The sequence below is a fragment of the Calonectris borealis genome, chromosome 1 (assembly GCF_964195595.1).
Source record: "Calonectris borealis chromosome 1, bCalBor7.hap1.2, whole genome shotgun sequence".
NCBI classification, from domain to species: Eukaryota; Metazoa; Chordata; class Aves; order Procellariiformes; family Procellariidae; genus Calonectris; species Calonectris borealis.
The window spans coordinates 190,712,822-190,736,159 of NC_134312.1; the positions used below are offsets into that span (position 1 = coordinate 190,712,822).

Consider the following 23,338-nt stretch of genomic DNA (forward strand, 5'->3'; position numbering starts at 1 on the left):
TAATAAGAATCATTCCCGCAGGGTTGGCTGCATGCTGTACACTAAGGGCAATGACACCTCGTAAGACTGTTCGTATTAATGTACCAGAGAAAGCTTTTTGTCTCCATCAGGCAGATAATGGGCTTAATTTTCCAGCTTTATTTTTGCTCAATACTTTTTTTTTTTGGTTCTACAGCAACTGGATAACAGCACAGAGAGCCTGTATCACGTGCCCATCTGGAGGAGCAGATTGACCATTTTGCCATGCTTGTCAGTATGCCGGTCTGCTGTGCACTGTCTATACTACCTTAGTACGGATGGAGGAGTGAACATCCTGGCACCATTATCTCCATTAGAGAACATTCAACTGCAGCTCCGCAGGAAAATGCTGCTCTGATGGGAGCGTGAAAGAGGTTTCTCCTCTTGTCGCTGTGCTGTGCAGAATATCCCCTTTGTTATTGCTTCTGAACATCCTTCATGAGTTTGAGGTGGTGTGCAAAGCAGGGCATGCTGAGAAGCACATTATCCTGCAGCCCTGCATTTGTCAGATGCCATTAAACAGCGGGGAAAGAGAATGGAGGAGCTGGTGAATCTGTCACATCCTGCTTGTTCAAAAGATTATTGATGCTGCATAATTCATCAAAGCATGACCTAGCAGTGGGTTCTGCTGCCAGAGGTGTCCAGTAACCGCTTCTGTTGCCCATAAAGTGATGCTCCTTGTTTATGAAAATAGCCTCTGTTTTTGTGTCTGCCCATGAGCCTTTCAATTAATACGCCTAAAACGGTCAGTCTTGCTTTGGACTCAGATAAAATGCGAAAGTCCTGTTCAGTGAGAAATGCTACCATTTTGACATTTCTTTGTGTTTTGGAATGGAATTGAAATAGGAAAATACTGACATTTTCTGTGCAACAGAAATCTCAGGAAGTTTCAATTAGGAAATATTATAGTGCTTTTTTCCTGACATTATGTATACAGTGTTTTTTTTTTTTTTTACATTCCCAGAGTAGAAATGTTTTGATTTATTAACAATGAACAAAATATGCTGATCTGTAGTGTTCAGTTTTGAATTGTTTCATTACTTCCTGATAGCAATTATTTGCTGATAATGAAGTACTGCTCGATGGGAGTTGCAGTTCAGAAGTTTGGCGCATTCACTCTGACCCTCTCCCATTGCCTGATTTACTTCTCCTGTAGTGCATCATGCAATTTGATCAGAATGAAATGTGAAATCTTACTGCCTGATGTAGTGATAAAGGAATCTAGTCTGTATGGTGTAAGAGAGGTTCAGGCGTTGGTTCCCATGAAGCAGCAAGCCGCAGCGGTAAATGGAAGTTCGTGTTCCAGTGTTCTGATTCTCAATGCAATATTGTGGGTCAGCTAAAAAATCTTTTATGTCAAGTATTTATAGGTTGAATACTTCCTCTGAGTTTCCTGGATAGAAGATTGAAAATGTAGGTGGCTAAAAAATGGAAAATATTTGCCACAGTTTGGAAATGCACTTCCCATGCACAAACTGGGGCTGGGATACAGTCTGCCTAAAATCTCTCTTTGCCATAGGCTCCATCCTAGCTCACATACTTACCAGGTTTGCCTAACCCTGTAGGTAACTCTTCATTAAATGTCTCCTGGTGAGTCTGAGAGGTCTTTAGGTCCATATCTGGATTCACCAACACAGGGTTAGAAGAGACATTTCAGGGAGACAGGTACTTATCTCCTTTCTAAGCTCTGCTATGGGCTAGTTTTAGGCAGTGAGTGGATTTCCAGCCAAGTCCACAGGAGAAGCCTGGAAAATCAGATGTCCTCAAGACTGCTGAAGGTGGTGACTTCTGAAATAAAAAAGTGGTTGGAGCACTGCCCCGAGAAGGGACAGGTCTTCGTGCAGGGTGGCTCCAGGGGGAATGCAACCTGGGCCTCTCACAGCGTAAAAGAGGGACCAGACTGCCGGGTCGTGGCCAGATAACCCAGTAACCGTTCTGCTGGAGCCAGGTATGCAAGAGTCCTAGGGCCAAAAAGCAAATGCAAGAGGGAGACTTCTCTAACCTAGGGTTATTCAGGTGGCATGGGAGAAAATTCTGCTCATTTCTTCTAGGGACATTTTGCCTCTTGTGTGGTTTAATGTAACATGCATAGATACTCCACGGAGAAGGAGTTGTAGCTCCAGTTCCCCGTACCTCCAGATGAGCCTAGCTGCTTCTCAGCTGCTAGGGTTGCTGACCTGAGGTTACATCTGCTTGTGCCTGCTTTGGGCCAGGAGCCCTGCAAGGATGGCCAGCTGCAGCAAGGATGGTGTTACCAGATACCCAAGTCTTTATGGCACCTCCCAGGGGTGGTGGCTGCCCCCCCTACCCTCCATCCCAAGGGAGCAGAGCACTTAACCCACTGCTTCCCACTTCACCCGTGGGTGTTTGTGTCACTCGGTCGCCACTGTTGTCATACCTGTCCCACTAGGCACCTCTGGCCGGGGGAGGACTGGGCAGCTCTGGATGCCAAGAGGGTTGTCCTCTGCAGGCAGCACTGTTCCCTACAGAGTGGGGGCGGGGGGAAAGGAATTAGGAAGACAAGATCATCCTCCGCAGGTTTTTCAGAGGTGGCAGCCTCTCTCCGTGCACTCAGCAGGGGACGTAGGCAACTGGGCTAGACAGATAGGTACCTGTCCTGTCTCTCCTCGAGACAAGGCAGCTTGAATTTCAGTGAAGTTGTACCGAAATGAGGCAGCTGGCACAGACAGACTTGACAGCACCCACTGCTTTCTGTCCAATTGTCTTTCTGATCCTGGTTTCTGGGCAGGGAACGGAGGGGAGGAAGAACCACAGGGCAAGACTGCCATTCTGCTTTGCAGGACTTTCTTTTTTTCTCGGCTCAGCAATATTGCATCAACAACAAAATAAAAATAATATGTAGAGAAGGACCTATCCAAAGCTCAATCATAAAATATCAGGCCAGCTTCAGCTCCCAGCTTTAGGACATCAAGTGTGACAGCCCCACAGCATTTGGGCTGACTGCTTTAACCTCTCATGGGTCGTTAATACTACCTAACAGAGGAGTAAAAAGTTTAGAATTGTAAAATACTCTTTCAATCCTGGTAGTAATGACCTCTTAGCAATGTTAGTGCTTTGCCAACTCAAAGAGAACTAATCCCCTTCTGTCATAGGAAAGAAAAAAATGTAATAGCTGTGAGAACTGTGGAGCTTATTTTCAAATAGATGCCTCAGCATTTTGATATTTTCTGTGGGATTAACTAGTAACACAGGAAGGCTAATACATATGCAGAGCTTTCAGTTTGCTTCTGTGACAATTTGCCAAGGGCAAATTGAACTGTGTCATGAGAAATGGTGTCGTTTCCCCCCTTCCTTGTCAGTTGAAGCAAAAAGACTTGTTAGTAACATAGAAACAGTTTGCAGGGGAAGTTTCTCTTAGCTCCTTGCCTCATATTTCTGCTTTTCTTATGTTTCTCTTTTTCTTACCAAAACAGAAAGGGCTGCCATTTTATAAGCACAGACGCCACATAATGAAAGGTGTAAAAGTGTTGCAGTAAAAGCATCTTTGCTAACATAAAATAGACACTGAAGCTCTTTCTGTACTGATTTGTTACACTTTTCCCCCTTCAGCATCGTCGCTTCTAGCTCAAAAAAAGATGATTTGCCCTGCTGTACGTATAACCCTGGCTCCTAACGATGGCTTTGTGCCGTGCTTTGGTGGTCTTCTGCGGCTGGCTCTGCGAGCATCTGGTGCTGATGGGCACAGGCAGCGATGGCTGCAGAATACTAATGCTGGGGCTGGCTCCCACAAGGCTTCACTTTTGAAAAATGCTTTAGCCATTCAGTGTCCATGCACCATGCTGGGCAACAGGAGGGCAGAAAAGCCATGCTCAGGGATTTTTTTTCAAGGCAGAGCAAGAAGCCAACAGGAACGATGGCTCTTTGCTGCACATTGTTGTGCCCAGGCTTCTTTCAGAGCTGCAGTCATTTATATGCATAAATATCAAGCCTGTCACTTGTTGCAGGCTTTGATACCATTTGTGTAACAAAGGAAACGGAGGGAGAAAAGAACTGAACATCTTCTATTCCAGTCTCAGAAAATGAATGACTGCGTAGCTATGGCGATTACTTTCTTTCTGGTTTTATTAGATCACTGTCCTCTGCAATTTGTTTTCCTTCCTGTCCTGCTGTCCCATGTAAAGGACCATGAGAAGACCTCCCCCCACACCCCCTTTGTCTTTCTCCTACACTGTGACTATCCACAGGGGATATCTCAAAGAATTACCGACCGGTAACAATTGCCACAGCAAAGCCTCTTGCCATGTACTGACAGAGATTTTTTTTTTGCTTCAATTTTTTTCTTCCATTAACTATCTGACAAAGTCACTCCACATCAACCATTTCATGCAGAGATACAAGAACTCTGCTGTAATTGTATTTTTGATTATTTGCTTGATTTTTCTGTATCTCCCCTAGGCAAAATGCATGCTTGCTATTTGCTCTGTATGTTTCCCAGTCATCTCTGGAAAGCTATGGAGTTGCATCTAGCTTTTCTCCGGGTCTTGCAGCTATTCTGTATTGAAAGACAACTAAAATACACTACTCGTATAATACTGCTTTTCCATTAAAGCAATTGCTAAAGTATCACAGGAATGTTATTCTGATGCCAGGAGGGAGGAGGGAGAGGTTCTTACTGATTGCCAATAGGAGAGGAAACAGCCTGTGAGACAATCCCCCTATTAAATGTGGTCTGCGGAATGAAAAGCTTGGGAAGCCTTTCTAAGGCTTCCCACATTTAGGCTTTGTGCCCAGGCTCGGGATCTCAGACGTGGAGGTGGTTTCAGAACACCACACAGGGGGAATGGTTTCAGCAAACATATCCAGAATACCTGGATAATTTATTAAACTGTCTTGGGTCTCCATTCACATGCATCTTTAATGGCATGCAAGTCCAGCAGAACAGAAGTGACAGTTTCTCCCTTGCCTTCCAACCAGCCGTTGCTCTGCTTCTGAGCTATCAAAGAGGTTTCAGGGACAGCAACAGATAGAGCCCCTGTGAACATTCCCGAGGCTAACTAGAGGTTTCTTTTTTCCCCTGAGTAAGTGTAATTTTTTTGTGCTTCCTGCTTTTACCAGTCTTTCCTAATCTTATAAAAATCTTGAAGCAGTAGTATTATAGTCTTGATGGACTGAAGATATAAACAGTGCAAGATTTGTAGGGACAAGTAATATCTTTTCCTGAAGAAGGACTTGTGTGCCTGAAGGGTTGTCTGTTTTTTTTTCCAACTGTATCAGTTGCTCTAATAAAAGATATTACCTCTCCCTACAAACTTTGCCTTACTTATTAAAACGGTTGCCTCCAGGACACAGAACACTCTTAACTGGGTGGAAAACTCCAATGTCAAGGTGATAGACTGGAGTTCAGTGGTGTGATTTCCATGCCCCGAGCCAGTTGGCACAAATTAAAACAAGGTGGGATGAACACTGTCCACCTTGATCATTCTGCACATCATTAGTGTCCCTTTCACCTCCATTCAACGACAGTATTTTTGTCTTTCCTACCTCTCACCTGTATGGGGCAACCCTTCTCTAACACAGAAATGCACGTTGGGTAACGTCTTTTGGATGCTACCTCAGTAGCAACAGCATCTCTTACGGTATACTTGATGAAACTTCTCTGTCTTCAGATTATTTTCTTGGTTGCTATATCTCTGTACATTATTTTTAGTTTACTGCAGGTGAGCTTGAGAGAGATGAAAAAAAAGCCCAGCGTGACTGAGTAGACTGTTTCTCCTTTAAGGATTACCTGAATGTTGACAACTGGGTTGCACATCTTAAAGGATATTTTTCTTTTTATACTCTCAGGTGAACTTTCTGTGGAAGGCATACAAGACCCATTCCTTGTTAGTGTACATATTATCACAGACCCAGGTGAATCCAAGACTCTTCAGCAAGCCATCGATAAGCTTCTAGCCTGGATCCATCCAGACCTCCAGCTGTTTCGAGTCTCAGAAAGACGAGCGCCCAAGAAGCGCAGGAAGCCAGGTAAGGCTGGTGTTTCTCAGCCAGCCCTTGCCGTCATTCTGTTTCTGCAGGAGGAATATGGAGAAGAACCGATCTTGCAGCTCCACGAAACGTTTCAGAGGCCACCTTGGCATTACCACCACACAGAGCGAGTGCATGGGAAGTTCCTCCCTTACATGCCATGCAGCCAGGACTTTTACACTTTGGCTCCAGAGACTCCTCTGTGGGCCATTCGCCCAGTGCACTACGGGAAAGAAATTATCCGCTTCACTATATACTGCAGGAGTGAAAACTTTGTTGACATTTTGAAATTGTACGAGTTAATCCTGAAAAGACCAGTGTGTCAGAAAAAAGTGGACTTTTGTGTTTTTCCTGTCTATTCTAACATGGAAATAGACATTCAGTTTTCTCTAAAAAAACTTCCGAAGGGCCAGGTGCCAATGCCAACAGAGTCAGCGGTGCTGGAGTTCAGAGTAAAAGATGTGGGGCAGCTTGTGCCTCTCTTGCCCAACCCTTGCAGCCCCATCAGTGAAGGCAGGTGGCAGACAGAAGACCACGATGGAAATAGGATCCTTTTGCAGGTAAGTTCAGTACAAGGGAAACAGAAGCACGTTTATTGGTTTCGTGCAGGAAAGCTTAACCTGCAATGGCAGCCAGAAAAAGAGGCTTTTTTTTTTGCTCTATCCTAGCAGAAAGAGCCAGGACAGTACTGCTAAAGAAAGAACTTGAAACCCCTTGCTGTGTGTGTAACTAATCAGGAAAGCAGTGGATGATACTATCCAGATATCAGTCAACCTCAGTTTATGCAAAGAGTGATGTGAGATGAGGTAGCTGTTTAAAAGAATGAGGAGAGAAGGAATTATGAGCCCGGGTGGAGAAATGATGGCTGATGGGTGTAGTTTTATAAGAAATACGGGCACAGAACTGACAGGCGTTTATAAAATAGCTCTCAGTTACGAGATTTTTATGGAAGACAAGCAGAATTCCTGATGGTACTCATTATTTTTTAGCATCACAGGGTGACAAACTGCATCTCTCTTTTGCACAGTGATTATCAGGATGGGGAGAGAGGTCGTGAAGGAAAAGAAATGTACCCTGAAGAGCAGCCTAAGAGATACATTCCAACAGACTCTCTCTTTCAACTAATCTCAAGTGCTCGTAACCAAGTCCTGAAAGAGAGTTTATTTGTTAAGACATCTGTAGGCACCATATCTGGGCAATGTATCAGCATGCTCTGCTTCACGACACCACATCCGAGGGAGATAAAGGGGATAACAAGCAGCAAGCTTTTAATAGCTGCCTGCCCCGCAGAGGGGTTATCTGTGGCAATCCAGCGCCAGGTTAATGTGCATTCCTGCAGTGCAGAGGTATTTATTGCTGCTTGGCGTTTGAATCAAGGAGCACAGACCCTCACCTTTGGAAGACGGTTGTTTCGAAGAAGGGTATTTTTTTAGAGTGAATTGCATTCATGAAGCTTGTCAAATTGTCCGACCTTGTTTCTGTGGAAGAGGCACTGTGAGTGCCATCCTTCCACTGTACGGACCTCCAGCGTGCAGAGAGGTGCGCACACCTCCCTGCAGCACAGTGCCTCTGGCTTTGTAGCTCCTGGGACTGAAAATCCAGGTACACGGGGCATCTGTGCGCTGGTGAGTCACATCCAGGTGGTGGTGAAACCTTCCGATGGTAAAAAAAAAAAAAACAACATGGCTTCTAAATAAGGCTTTTGATTTCAAAACAGTAAATTTTCAGAGATAACAGGTGCTGGGCAGTACAGAGGTAAATGAGACTTGCTGAACAGCAGGCTGAGGTAAACCCTGCAAAGAAAATCAGCATAAGATTTTAGTCATATGCACCAAAAGAGAAGAGCGAAAGGCTGCTAAGCATGGCCTCCAAGTGCAATTAATTTCCATTTCTGTTTTCAGTGAGGATGATAATGCTGAACAGGAGGGCAAAATGGCAAATGGGAATGAAGTTACAGAAATGGAAATTATCACATTGGAAGTGTGGTGAAGCAAAAGAAGTTTAATATATGCAAAATGGGGGGGAAACAGAAACTTTGGATCTAACTTACGCGATTGAAAAGTCATGAAGACTAGGTCCTGGTATACAGGTTTTAAACAAGTCTGTACAATCAGAAGTGGAACTCTATGACTAAACCAAAGGGAAAGTGTCCTGTTCGTACTCAGATGACTACAAGCCAGCAGTGCAACATGGCCATGAAAAGAAAAGTGCAGTCTCTGGTGCATACCAGAGTTGGTATCCCCTAAGGAGTGTGGAAAGTGCTTGTGCCATTGCACAAGGTCCCATGGGCCTCACCTGTCTTCAGCCCTGGGCTCCAGAAAGGTGGCTTCAGAGAGGTGCGGGTACCTCTGAGGGAAGGGCTCTCACCCCGTGCAGAGGAATGGAGAGACTGTCTTACAAATGGAAACTGGAAGAGTAGGGTCATCTGAGCCTAACCAAAGTCTGAAGGGAGCTCTGACTGTCCTCGGAAAACATACCAGAAGGTAAATGGCAGGAACAGGAAAAGGCTGTTTCACTAAATGACTCTTCTGGCCCAGGAGCAAAAAACTGTCGATAAATAAATTTAAGTTGGCAGTTGTACATATTGATGGCCAACTATATAACAGCCACCCAGCGGGTGCAAACACGTTAATACACTAATTCAAGAGAGGATGGTCAGTTAAGGAAAAGAGATTGTATGATGGAGCATGGGTTATAGGAAACATTGGATTTGGTGATCCATGGACTCCTTATATTCTTTTAACTCGTTCTGAGTTCAAAACATTTTTAAAGTAACAGGACTACCTTTTGACTTCTCACAGAGTGCTGCTATTAACAATATTATCAATGCCAGAGTGTTGTTAATAACTTTCACTTCTTCCCAGTTATATGAACCCAAACAATGACCTCCTAGTATTTTTCAGCCTGCCCATCAGTTGGTACTTAGAAATAATCAGAATATTTTTATTTACTTCGTATGGATACTGCACCTTTTTACAAATTAAAATTACCAATTATACCCCAAATGGTAGATTAACTTCCCTGTTAAATTACAGGCAGTGTTTCATGTTAGAAGTTTGAATATACCTCCATGATTAGACTAACAAGATGTGACCTCTGTGTTTTTCTTGGTGTGCTTACAGGGACTTGGATACTTGCCAGGCAGATTGATCCATGTTCTTAACCCATTTTACAAATGCAATTACCAAGGGGCTTAGATAAAATCAGTGCCAGAGAAAATAAAGTTATTCATGGGCAGGATAAGTCTGTTTAATACCACAGAAACTATTCCTTCATTTGCAAGGAAGCTCTTCAAAATTATTTTGTCACAGTAGCTTTTACACATTGGCAAGTTAGCTCCAAGGGTGCAGCTATATACCAGCTGAGGCAAAGGGTAAGCTTCAGTTGGCTTTAGCAGAGCAAGGCTTAAAAGCACGTTTGCATCCCGTGGGAAGACACCCACACTGCTTCACCAGTGCTAAGCCCAGAAGCAGGAGCTCTTGTCAGAGCAGGGGTGTCGTGGTTTAACCCCAGCCAGCAACTAAGCCCCACACAGCCGCTCGCTCACTCTGGGGGATGGGGGAGAGAATTGGAAGGGTAAAATTGAGAAAACTCGTGGATTGAGATAAAGGCAGTTTAATACGGAAAGCAAAAGCCGCGCACACAAGCAAAGCAAAACAAAGAATTCATTCACTACTTCCCATCGGCAGGCAGGTGTTCAGCCATCTCCAGGAAAGCAGGGCTCCATCTCACATAACAGTTATTTGGGAAGATAAAACGCCATCACTCCAAATGTGCCCCCCCTTCCTTTTTCTTCCCCCAGCTTTATATGCTGAGCATGACGTCACATGGTATGGAATATCCCTTTGGCCAGTTGGGGTCAGTTGTCCCAGCCGTGTCCCCTCCCAGCTTCTTGTGCACCCCCAGCCTGCTCGCTGGTGGGGTGGGGTGAGGAGCAGAAAAGGCCTTGGCTCTGTGTAAGCACTGCTCAGCAATAGCTAAAACATCCCTGTGTTATCAACACTGTTTTCAGCACAAATCCAAAACACAGCCCCATACCAGCTACTATGAAGAAAATTAACTCTATCCCAGCCAAAACCAGCACAAGTGGGAAGAATATGTAAATAATGTAGCTTAGAATATACCATATACTGGTATACTGAATCTATGGCCAGTTTTATAGGTCTTGTCCAAATTCCTGGCTGCTTCTGGGCATAATCTGCATAGAGACAGCTGAAGTGCTAATGAACTTGCACTCCTGGCAGTGCAACGTGGGAGGCAGGAAGGGTTAATAACTGATGGGACTGGCTTGGCCATGCATGTTTGGGAAGCAGGGATAGTGAGCAGAGAGAAGAAAGTGCAGAGATGGCTCCCTTAAATTATGAGAATGTCTTTGGGTAAGGTGGGAAAGGTAAAATAACATTTTGGCAGAATTTCCTAGCTACTCTGCATGAGGGGGGACAGGCAGACAGACTTGGGAGGAAGGTGAGTGACAGCAAATTAATATCTCGCCTAGGTAGTGACTCAGTGCTTAAGCATAAGACCTACTGCCATTTTACATGCCAAAGGGTGCCTGAGTCACCCAGAAGAGGTGTCCTGGCAGATTAGTCTCAGGACCTACAGGAGGGCTGTGCCCTCCTGGAATGCCAGGCAGGCACCCTACAAGATGCCAGAATGGACCAAACACCTGTGTTCAGGCACCTGATTCACCTTGTAATAACCAATTTCTTGCTGAAATCCCTCCCCCTCCACCATCTTCAGCACCAAGAAACAAACAACATTGCCAGAAAGCCAAGACAAATAAAAATCCCAAGAAATGTGTGGTTTGTTACCAGTCTATGCTAATCCTGCCTGAAACAAGGTAGTCAGAGCTGGCATTGTAAGGCTTTTATGCCAGTTATTGTGCTAATGAACCTATACTGTTTCTGGGGTGGCTATTTTCTGCCTAGTGTTGCTGTATACAGCATCCTTGAAATAACAGTGCAAACGTTAACTGATCACAGCTTTTAGTTAGAGGGATTTTTTTAGCTGATTTGCTGAGTTAATCAGCCAATGTTCTTCTTACCTATACCGGGCAACTGTAATCTAGAGTTCAGAAGTGGTATAATCATATTTAGGAAACATGGTTTATTACCTGAAGCTTTGGTTCTGACAAAAGATTGCTTGTGGACCCAACCATTAAGAATGATTAACCTGCTGCTGTGCTACCTGCAAGCTCAGGTCTGTGCTACCTTGGAGATTTCTCCCATCGCTTGGTGTACAAAATGAGTACTCTAGATCTATGGTCAAGGCAGTAGTCATCCCCTAATGGTTTCATGAGGTCAGCTGCAGTCATTTCTGTACAAGATCGGTATGTTACTGTTGAATACGTCCTTGGAGTTGCCAGAAGTCAATCTGGGGGTGCAGATGCCTGCCAGCTGCATGCATAAAGGCATTCTGTGCTAGGCATTCGCAGTGCAAAATACCTGAAGATGGAAAGCAGCATGAAGGTTACATGCCTACACAATGTATGTTATGTTATATATGTTATATATGTTATACAGAAAGAAGAATCAAAAGATTATAGCTAAAAACCTCTGTGTTTATTTAGTGTATTATATACAGGTGTCTGTGAGACTCACGAACTCATCTCTTCATCCCCTTTTATCTGGGGCCACGAGGAGAACAAAAGTGCCTTTATTTCCCTCAGCTTATTTAAAACATGTACCTATCTGTGTGAAAAGTATGGTTGTAGTCAAACTTCACTCTCAAGATAGCTGAACGCAGAAATCGGGGAGAGAGATTTTTCCATGATGCACAATGGACCCAATGTATTTTAGGGAGCAGAGACAGTGCCTTCTTACAGTGTGCTGGAGACTGGCCGTAACTGAAGCAAGGAGCTGGCACAAGACGACTCAGACAATGCAGAAAATACCCTGTCGTAGATATGTGGGCAGCAAGGGTGGGTATTACTGAGCTGCTGAGGTAAAAATAATTACAAGATCTGAGGTTAGGACAAAGCTTTTCCTTTTCCTCTCCCAGCCCCATCTGAGACTAAAAGAAACATTTTACTCTCCTCTGCAGCAGGAGGAAAGGTTTGCCTCTCAAGCTTATCTTGGCCAAGGAGTGGCAAATCTTGGGAGGCTCAGGGTCTACTGTTTCTGTTGAGAGACGTAGGACAAAGATCAGTGTGGTCACGGTTGCATTTACTTCAGCTGACCCACCAAACCCTTCCAGACCTCACCTGGCTCTGCATTTCCTCTCTCCAACACAAAGCAGTGTTCCTTCTTCTTCCCTTAGTTTCCAGTTGGGGTGCCTTGATGGTCATCCAGCATTCGTATGATGTTGATAAAACATGCAAATAGTCTGGGAGCATTAGTCAATCTGCTACCATTTTAGGGGCCTTGGGCTTTGTGGCACCTCTGTCTTATGCCCCTGCCTGAAGCATACAGCAATTTAGTCTCCTGAAAACTGAAATGCTTTTGTCTGCCTAAAGTGTCAGCAGGCTCAGTAAAGAGATGGCTTAATGATTTGTAAAATGATGAACACAAGGTCAGACTGGATGATATAATGTACCTCTGTAGTCTTAAGTGCAGTTAAATCATCTCATCCCTGTGACTCAAAGCATTACCAACTACAGAAAATAAAGAAAAGAAGGCGCAGTCCCACTACTGCAGTCTTGAGTCACTACAGTTAAGTACAAGTAGAAGAGAGAAAGATGAGCAAGTAAACCAGGGAGCAGCGAGGTAAAAAGGAAAGACCAAAACAGGCAAAGAGAGGGCACTTTTGCAGAGAATAGTTTGATCTGCAAGAAGGAAAATGGAGGTGAAAAAAGGACTTCAAGCTTGCTTGAATTAATAGTGCAGATAGAGCAGATCTGAACACAAAGAGGAAGAAAGGCAAGAAAAGCATCAAGGACAAGCAAGGATGTATACAGGGCACCTTTACAAAAATTACTTTTGGTTTCTGTTGAAACTGGTGAAAAAGACAGACTTTGGGAGTAAAAATTGACTCAGTCAAGGGAGGTGCCTTCAGCTGATTTAATTAATCTATAAGTCTAATACTAGCCTCCTGTTTTTAAAAATTTTCTACTCTATTTTTCCTTTCCTTTTAGTGCTGTAGGTGTTTGGTTTTTCTTAGTGCTAATGATTGGTTTTGGGGGGGACACAGCAAATCAGTCACTAACTCAAATAGGAAGAGATTTTTTAGTTGTTTTTCTTCATCCTAAGCTACTTTCTCTCTGTCTTTTCCGTTAGTGCAGTTATGTTTCATGACATAGTAAGATCTCTGATGACTCTGTACACCCAGCAAAAACTCTTGAAAGTGAATATATAGAATCATAGAATCATTAAGGTTGGAAAAGACCTCTAAGATCATCGAGTCCAACCGTCAACCCAACACCACCACGCCCACTACACCATGTCCCTAAGCGCCTCATCTACACGTCTTTTAAATACTTCCAGGGATGGTGACTCAACCACTTCCCTGGGCAGCCTTCCCTGGGCATTTCCTAATGTCCAATCTAAACCTCCCTTGGCATATATTTAGCATTACAAGACACCCACCTGTTCTAGTTTTGTAAACACAGTCCATGCCACTTTTCAAATACATTCAATTCAATTTTAAATCAAATTTGTGCATTTTGCCTTTTGTTATGCTGCCCTTCTGAGTGCATTTTGCCTTTCAAGTAAGACTTATTATGGTGATGCTGAGGACTAACCTCTGCCACTTTTTCTTGTCTTGATTTTTTTTTTCCCCTGGATCAATCCCACTGGCTTTAATACAATTAAACAAACACCGTCACACTCCTGTTGAGCAAGGCAGGCAAAATCTGGGCTCGAGATGGTGATGTCATTGCCGTGCTGGCTGTTTGGCTGGATTCTGACCTCAGCGGGGCCTTGCTGGCAGTGCTTGTTACAGCGGGGCCTTACTGGCAGTGCTTAATACAGATAACGCGTAATGAGATCACTATCTGCTTTCTTAAAAAGCAGATAACTTAAAATAGACTGCAGGAGCACTCGTGGATTTTTTGTGTCAAGTACAGGCAGCCCAAGTGAAGTCCAAAGTGCATTTCTGCGAGGTTCGCCCCAAGTTGTTTATGGCGTTCCCGGATATTCGTCATGAAATTCTTCTGCAGCCCATTGTAATACACAAAGACTCTAAATCCCTTCAGGCTTCAGAAAGATTTGCGCGGAGATTATAAATGAGCAGCAGATTAGCGCCAGATGAAAAAATCTGTTCTGTTAGAGAGCTAATCTCAGTCAGTTTAGTCAATGGCTGGGTTTGTTGTGTGTCTTTATGGCGAGGTCTGACAGATCTCTCTCTCTGTATTTGGAATTTCAGTCAAAATCAACGTGTCGGTTTGGATCGAGTCTTTGTCCTCTCAGATGGCTGACTCCCTCTGCAGCGTCTCTGCCACGCTTGTGCCTGACGCAGGCAGCGTGGCTGTACCAGGCAGGGCTCTGCCGGGCTGCAGCCAGGTAACGGGCAATGCAGAAAGCAAGCTCTGAGAAGGCTGAAGATAAGGACTTTAAAAAAAAAAGAATTCAGAAAAATTAAAGCAGATGCAATGGCTTTCAAAGCCAAGGGAAGAACTGGGGAGGAGGGAGAAGGCTGTTGTGCTGAAAAGAGTAGCTGCACGCGCATCACGCTGTCCTCAAGGCACAAAAATAGGTCTTGCTGTTTTCAGCATCCCGTGGCCAAAAGGGCAGTGGAAGATCAGCGTCTCCTGCTTGCTTGTCATGGTTTCTCTCGAGAGCAGAAACACGTGGAAATCCAGTTTGAACTTTGTGGGACCGTCAGGCACGGTAAGGTTAAAACGAAGAGGAGCGATCACATGAGCGCACAGGCTGCATGCACTCTCCCTGTGCCGTGCCAGGGTGGTACGAGGGAGCACAGTCAACGGCCTTGGCACAGGACTAGGAGCTAGTTTTGCCTGAGTTTTAATCCTGGCTAAATCATCGAATCCTCTCTGTGATCTCTGACAAGCTACAGAATGTAGATATAGAAAAGTCTTACTAGTCCACATAATCCAGTTCTCTACAATATAGGATTAGCCTGTAATCTTTATTCACTAGTATTTCATGAGATGGAGCTTCCGATGTTCTACCTGTAGTACAGTTGTACAGTCCAGTATTCTCACAGGCAGGAAAGTTTTCAGTTACATTGCTTTAAGATGAAAGTATTAAAAAAATTTCCCCTATTATTTCCCCGTTCTGCCCATATCATGAAGAGCAGCATTGGAAAATAGGTCTTCTAAATCATAACACATCTAAACAAAAAAGATCGAGGTAAGCAATTCTTCCTATAAACAGAGCTGTTCAGAAATAAGCTGCCTTAGTGACGTCTCTTGGCCTGCCCTGCAGGCAGCCAACCTAAGGGCAGGCTGTACTTGTCCCCGTCTCCTCACTGATCCACCAGTACCTCCTGCCAGGCCAACTGGGCTTGACCAGGAGCTGTGACCCAGTAGCAGGAATAACAGCAAATACCTTGTATAAAATGAAATACTCTTATCTGGCCACAGGAACGTTGACAGAGCTAGGAAAAAAAGTTAAAAATAACAAAACGTTAAAACTAATACCTTACGTAAAGTAGATTTTTCTTGTTAGTGTAAGTATGTTCCAGTTAGGCCGGGTATGTAAAGCTGTTCGTGCTCCCACTTAGAAGTGCATTTCCCCTTTCCTCCGAGTCTCTACTTTTTATCTGCATTTTGGTTAGAAAGTTCCTACATTAGAGCCCACGGGGTTTCTAGCAGGGGTGTTTCATCTCACCTCATCCATTTATCCTGGCGTTGCCCTCCGCTCCACACCCTCCTAGGCGATGCCTCGGGTAAGCATCCTTCTGAGTACTCGTAATTTGGTTGCACCTGTAGTCACTGTGTTACGTAGCTACAATCCAAAACTAACACAAGCTGATTTAAACTGGAGGGTTTGTATACATTAGAAAGAGCTCAAAACAGCTATTCTTCTCTCTGTGCTTTATGTGCTTTATTCCCAAAATGCTTAAGACTTTACCTGTATTAATACATTAAACATGCCCAGGAGCGTTCCCAGGCACTGAAATCCCTGATATGGAGTGGCCCGTGCGTGTGCTTGCAGGCCAGGCAGCATACAGCAGGTACCTACAATTACACATCTGACTCAGACCCAGTATCTCTCACCAGGTGACCTGAGAGACCAAATTAAATTACTTTTTCTTCGGAACACGTGTCAAAAGTTATGTCAATAAATAAGAATAACGGATTATTACCATCATCTAAATGCACGAGACACTTACTAGCGTGCAAAATGTCTCCCCTATACACCAAAGCAAACACATGGGAGTCATCTCTGCAGGATTTGGTTCGGCTCCAGATTGTAGACACCAAAAACTGGTGTCTAACTGCAGGTATTTTTGTGTGAGCTACAGTCTGTGTTCTCACTGTAGTCGGTGGATACGTACTCATTACAGCCCAAGGACCTAGAGAGCAATTCAGCTAACCAGATACAGGAATTTCCTTTAGGGAAAACTGAATTGCTCTCCAGACTCCATTTGCTCTATTAACTAGACAACTAAATCCTACCTGTGATGTCTGTAGGCTCCGCTTTATATATATAGGCAGATGGTGTGGTCTGCGCAAGGTAAAAGCAAGGCTTTCATACTGCCCATACTTTCCCCCGTGCAAGCGTCAGGTCTGTCCCCAAAAGCCTTGTGTTTTCAGGTACAGTTTTGTCCGAGTTGTTACCAGTGCTTGTGGTCCCAAGGGCCTCCTTACCTTTTCACAAGCAACAAGACTGCACTTGCTTGGATCCTTTGTTTCTTTGGGTCCTTGATCTGCCAAATTATCAACTAGGTCTACGAAAACACAAGAATATAGCATAAAAACTAGCCATGGTCAGGCAATCCACCATCTTCTCTCTGAGAGATAGAGGAAGTGTTCTGGAGGTGCTTCTATTGATTCAGCAAGTGTGGTGGTTGAGTCCATGTAGTGTATCTGATATCAGAGCTACTGAGCAGAAAAAAATAGTACCTTTGGTTAATGCGAACTGCAATATAATGTGGAGTATTTTCTTGGAAAAACTCATCAAAAGAGTGCCGTGATTTGGTTGTGTACTTTCAGCATGTCATATTATTATTGCTGGGTTATCCAGAAGTGTCTTCAGTTAAGAAACAGCTGGTATTTTCTTCATGGACACAAGCCTTTTATCTTGCTGAGTAATTTTTTAAACAAATTGTCTCACTTATTTCATAAACAAAATAATGTTGCATGTGGAGATCGAAAGTGATTTCTGGTTAATGTTTTGTTGACAATTTGACTTACTTTATTTGCCTCTTTTGTACTCAATTTCTTATCAGTTAATGAAACTGCCACACTACTGTAGTTAATTTACCCATTAATTCATTTAATTCTTTATTGCATTAAGGAAGAAAGCTTATTATATTATACAGAAATAGGTTATGAATTAACATACCTCATTACATATACATTGGTGTATATATAGATATTCATCTACTACACCTAAATGAACTCCTATGGTTTGGCCGTCCTATAAATCACATCTAGCTAGACAATCACGAATGAGCAAAACGTTTTTTGCAGATATGAAAACCCTTTTTTGCCTATAAAATAACTGCAATAGGAAACAGAAGATGGTTATGACAGATCTGGGTCACTAAGACAATGTGATGTGCACTAACAAGATGTTAGAAGCAGCAATGTATGGAGTTCTTTTAGAGACAGCAGATACAAAGGACCTCCTTGGTTGCCAGGTCTCATCCCTTTCTGTCATGTCATATAATCTCTTTGGTAAAACAATCAAGTTCCATCCTTATCCATTATTCGCCCCAGAAGACTCTTCTACTTCTGTTGTGACTAGAAACCTTTTATTAGTTTGTGGTTCAGGTTTTTTAATGGATAGTTCATCTTTTTTTTTTTCTTTCTTGTGGCTGCATCTTTTTCAGTTTGAATTTATTCTTTTTCACATAGGCATGATTTGAGTCGTCAGCAGCATTCTGGGTGAGGCCATAGCAGTGTTGTACATAGCACATTAATACTTTTTTAACTCACTTGAGACTGCCCAGAATCATGTTTGTCACAGCCTTGTCACTTTAATAGCACATAGTGGCCAAGATACCTAGTACTTTCTCCTCTGTTGTTTCCAGCTAACAAGTCCCATAGCTGAGGTTAATGTTTATACTCAAGATGTGATGATGATATTTCAAGGCTGCGATAGATCAGCTGTGTCTGAACCTATCCTGTGCCTACCAACTGCTCCATATCTACACCAGAAACAACCAGTGATTTGTTATTAAATTTAAGATGAAGCAGCCCCTGTGAGCTTGCATCTTTCAAGCTTCTAGTCCACTGCAGATTGAAAGAGATTGGCTTTGAATGGTGCATCTCTTCCACTTGAGTAAAATACAAACATAACTTGCACTTTGTCCCACTGTCCCTTTTGGGACAGAAGTCTAGCATTTTGTATTATGTGAGAAATTCCAGTTAGAAGAATTAAATTAAACTTTTTGAAATGCGAACTTCTGAAAGCCTTACTGAGGTAAGTGGGATGATGAAAAACCTTATGATTGCTCGGACACTAGGGGCTCAGTTCAGTTACCCACACATCAGTGTCCAATCCCATAGGAAGGCCACCTGGCCTTCAGCAGCTTCTTGAGAAGAACGTTGGCTCCCCATTTGTCACAGCTACTGTCCCTCTGCAAATGCTCAAGTATCTGGCAGGTAGACAACTGAATCCTGCCCTTCGGGCAAGATTCAGGTCTAGATTCAGATCATAACCATCAGGTTAGGTCTTCAATTCAGGTGTCTACAAGCAAATTAAGTGTCCAAAGCTGTCCTTAAAGTCGTTAGGAGCTAGATAATAGAGCAAGTGGGGTCTAGGGTGCGCTGTTGAATTAGCCAAATGTGAAAGAGAAAATGTGAAAGGCTTGAAAGAAATAGTAAATTCCCATTGAGACAACAGAGAATGATGTTGCTTGCAAAAGGCTTTTTGATGTTTCTGAGGAAAAACTTAAAGGACCACAGTAAGGAAGAAATGAGAAATAATAGTGATGGTAACATACATCTCCCATTTCTTCATTTTTGTTCTTTAGCTGTCCACTAAGGCAGTTGGAAGACAGAAAGAATATGAATGAATCTGAACAAGTCAATAGTAAGTGAGAATTTCAAGCTAGTGTAATTCAGCCCGCAAGGCAGGGCTTCTCTACCATTTATTCTTGTTGTCTTCAAGGCTCCTTATGTAAATATTTGGGATTTTGGCAGGGTGCTTTCTCTTTGTTATTGAAGTGAAACATTTGCTGCAAGCATACTGAATGAAGTCTGCTTCGTAATTATTTGCAGTAACAACTCAGCAACGGAGACTTACAGTTGTAAGACTGCCAATTCTGTATTAATGTGATCTTCTTTTCTCCCTTTCCCGGCTGCAGCAAGCACGCAGTTGGTGTAGGAAGTCTGCAAAACAGAACAAGCAACCACATCCATCTGTGTCAACAGATTCCCGCTTCACCACTCTGCCAGCCTTTCTTCCTCAGAGCCACCGATCTGTCCCTGAACAACCAAAAGAAATGGATCAAAACAAGGTACATCATGCAAACGGCCTTGGTCGTCATCTTGGTTTCTCCCAGCAGGACTTGAGACACAGTGATGAAGGAGACTTCACACGCAGATCCAGCAGTGCCTCCAGCATTTCATGGTCATTTCAACGAAGCAAGTCTCTGTTCTGCTTGCCCACAGTGAACTCCTCCTCCGCCTCAGAGACTTTTCATTTCAGTGAACCATTTCAGTTTTTAAATACTGGGTCACCTGCAACCAGGTTGAAAACATGGAGATGCAACCCCAGGCTTAACATCGATGACTTGGAGGGTGCCCAGGAGACTGATGTAGACACAGGGATGAAGCTGTCCTTCTCAGACCTGTCTGTGGTCTCTGCATACTCTGCCCTTAATGGATTTTGCAATGACTTGGAAGCCTCTCTTCCCCCACAGAAGCAAACTGTCGGTAAGACTAAACAGGCAGCCACCAGTAGAAGGCCTGTATCAGCCATGTGCAATACCTTTGAGTCAGTTGATGGTTCACTGCCTTCTCTCTCTGAATGGTCTTCCAGCTCATTCACGTCAGCATCTCTCTCCAAGCAGCCCAAACAGTCCTCGAGAGCAGCTCCTTGCTCTCTGGATGACCGTAGTAGTGTTTGCCCAGCTTCACCAGCTAATGAAGAAGAATTTTACATCTGAGGTTTCTCTATCTTATACCTTCCAGGGCAAACATGTTCTACTTGTGAATGACAGCAGTGGGCCACCCACCTTGAGCTTGCAGAAGGTTCCTTGCTGAGGAGAAGGTGATGCAGCAGACCATGCTAAATATTTGAGGAAAGCATTTGGATCCTTCAGAGATGGGTGTCCCCAAATTATGTACGGTAAAGCAGTCTGAGCTTGCACTCTGTACATTTGTGCTGGAGGGGATTATCAGAGGCTTGTCCACGGTGCAGTGCAAGGTGGATGGTTTCTATGACTGACCCTTGGACTGGTGGTGAAGGAAATGCCAGAAGAGGCATATAGTAATCCAGTTTTCTTTGGCAGAAACTGAAGAGTAATTTGTGACACCAAACTGCTTTAACTTTTCTGAGAAATACCCTTAACTCGGGAGATAAGGGAGGAGAAAGGGGTCTTCTTTCCCTTTCACAAGTTCCAAAGGCAGCTCTAAGCACAGCAGGTCTTGGATGTTGTCTACCTAGACTTTAGTAAAGCCTTTGACACTGTCTCCCACAGCATTCTCCTGGAGAAACTGGCTACTCATGGCTTGGACGGGCATACTCTACGCTGGGTAAAAAACTGACTGGATGGCCGAGTCCAAAATGTTGTGGTGAATGGAGTTAAATCCAGTTGGCGCCGGTCACAAGCGGTGTTCCCCAGGGCTCAGTATTGGGGCCAGTTCCGTTTAATATCTTTATCAATGATCTGGATGAGGGGGTCGAGTGCTCCCTCAGTAAGTTTGCAGGCGACACCAAGTTGGGCGGGAGTGTTGATCTGCTCGAGGGTAGGAAGGCTCTGCAGAGGGACCTGGACAGGCTGGATCGATGGGCTGAGGCCAACTGTATGAGGTTCAACAAGGCCAAGTGCCGGGTCCTGCACTTCGGCCACAACAACCCCAGGCAACGCTACAGGCTTGGGGAAGAGTGGCTGGAAAGCTGCCCAGAGGAAAAGGACCTGGGGGTGCTGGTTGACAGACGCTGAACATGAGCCGGCAGTGTGCCCAGGTGGCCAAGAAGGCCAATGGCATCCTGGCCTGTATCAGAAATAGTGTGGTCAGCAGGACTAGGGAGGTGAGCGTGCCCCTGTACTCGGCACTGGTGAGGCTGCACCTCGAATACTGTGTTCAGTTTTGGGCCCCTCACTACAAGAAAGACATGGAGGTGCTGGAGCGTGTCTGGAGAAGGGCAACGAAGCTGGTGAAGGGTCTAGAGCACAAGTCTTATGAGGAGCGGCTGAGGGAACTGGGACTGTTTAGCCTGGAGAAGAGGACGCTGAGAGGAGACCTCATCGCTCTCTACAATTACCTGGAAGGAGGTTGTAGCGAGGTGGGTGTTGGTCTCTTCTCCCAAGTAACTTGCGACAGGATGAGAGGAAATGGCCTCAAGTTGCGCCAAGGGAGGTTTAGATTGGATATTATGAAAAATTTCTTCACCAAAAGGGTTGTCAAGCACTGGAACAGGCTGCCCAGGGAAGTGGTTGAGTCATCATCCCTGGAGGTATTTAAAAGATGTGTAGATGTGATGCTTAGGGACATGGTTTAGTGGTGAACTTGGCAGTGTTGGGTTACCGGTTGGACTCAATGATCTTAGAGGTCTTTTCCAACCTAAACGATTCTATGATTCTATGACTGTATGATTCTAGGTCCCAGTAACGCATCTCCCAGTAACGCAGGCAAGATGTTTCCTGTGAGGACACACACGGTTCCTTCTAACTTCTGAGAGTTGGCAGTGCTGAGGTGGGGAGAAGCTTCACTCCTTCCCCAGGGAAGAGGAGGCTCCGCTGCATCTGTTACTTTGACAGTCCAGGAAGCGGAAAGTGCCAAAAGGGAAACCTTACAGAACATTTTCAATCCATCCCCTCAAAAAGCCCATCCTTTCCAGTTGGAAGGGAGCCATCTGGGCCCCGCTCGTGTAGACACTGGTAAACCCAAGTAAACCATGTTTGCTACTTCTAATTCAGGCAATTCAGAGCTTACCTTTTTGGAATACAAAACAAGGAAGATAGATAACTCAGCATTTTTATATATTGCTACACCACTAGTCCCAAATATATGGCAGCTCCCTATTTTTTAAGGGGTTGTTATTTTTCTGTTAAAAATAATTAATGCAGAAACTTATTCTTCATATTTCCAGTGCAAGCATATTTCTTTCTGAGTAAAACATATTTCTTCTCAAATACCTCTCTCCAAAGGGAGAACAAGTCAAATTTTACCGGCTTTTCAAGTGATGTTTTTAAAATACGCATTCTTGATATAACCTGTTTTGCTCCAATTCATTTGGTATTAAAAAAAAAAAGTAAGTAAAAAGCTGTTAATATGACAGCTAAATACCTTCACCAGGATTCAAGTTAAATATACAGATTGCATCATGCGTGTTCTGAAAAGTTACATTTTTGGCAGAGAAGTGGTGCTGATAGCAGCTCTGGTCTAGCCAGTGAGAAAATGACCACGTTAAAAGGTGTATGTATAATGCTGTATGTAACCTATATACAGGTACAGATGCTGAAGATCTACCATGACGGTGTTGTGGTGGATGGAATAAAAACACATTTGTGGAGAAAAATGTTTGCTGTATTACCAGGCAGTTTTACTCAGAAGAATTGCTGTTTTGAAGAAAAAAAAAAAAAAAAAGCACACACATACTCTAAATAATATTTACAAAAAGTGGAACAGCTCCCCTGGCCCATTTAAGTAAATGCACAGTTTGTACAAACAATTCTGGAAGAAAGCCTGGGGACGACTGAGTACCGGTTTATAGCGGAGGAGGGGGGATTCCATTAAACCTGCACCCCCGATCTAGAAGAGGCCAGAGGGATAGTCAAGAATCAGGATGGTACTCCTCAAGGCTTTTTCCTTTTGCGGTCATTTTCTCCGCACAGGGAAAGAGGCATCAGGCTGAAGTCCAAGTCTCCTCTTTCTAAGATGCTATCATAGCATGTACCAGAGGTAGACCTTGTCTTTTGTCCTAAACACAATGTATAAATAGGAAAATCTGTTCAAGCTCTAAGAGCACAGGAGATGATCAGCCTCCTCCTGCCCTCCAAACTGTTTAGGCTTACTGCAGTTTTGGGTAAACTGTTCTCTTAAGGAATGTCTGGGACCAGAAATAGTACCAATGAAGGATTTGTCATGGTGTGC

General features: G+C 43.9%; 1 protein-coding gene across 1 annotated transcript in view; it reads left to right on the forward strand.

Moving 5' to 3' along the window:
- FAM124A (family with sequence similarity 124 member A) overlaps positions 1 to 23,028 on the forward strand; it is a 46,545-nt gene extending 23,517 nt beyond the window's left edge. Inside the window, exons 3-4 of the mRNA XM_075139922.1 lie at positions 5,824 to 6,563; positions 19,381 to 23,028. Coding sequence (XP_074996023.1) covers positions 5,824 to 6,563; positions 19,381 to 20,184 — 1,544 coding nt within the window. The 3' untranslated portion in view covers positions 20,185 to 23,028. The remainder of the gene's footprint in view (positions 1 to 5,823; positions 6,564 to 19,380) is intronic.
- Positions 23,029 to 23,338: the final 310 nt, after the last annotated feature.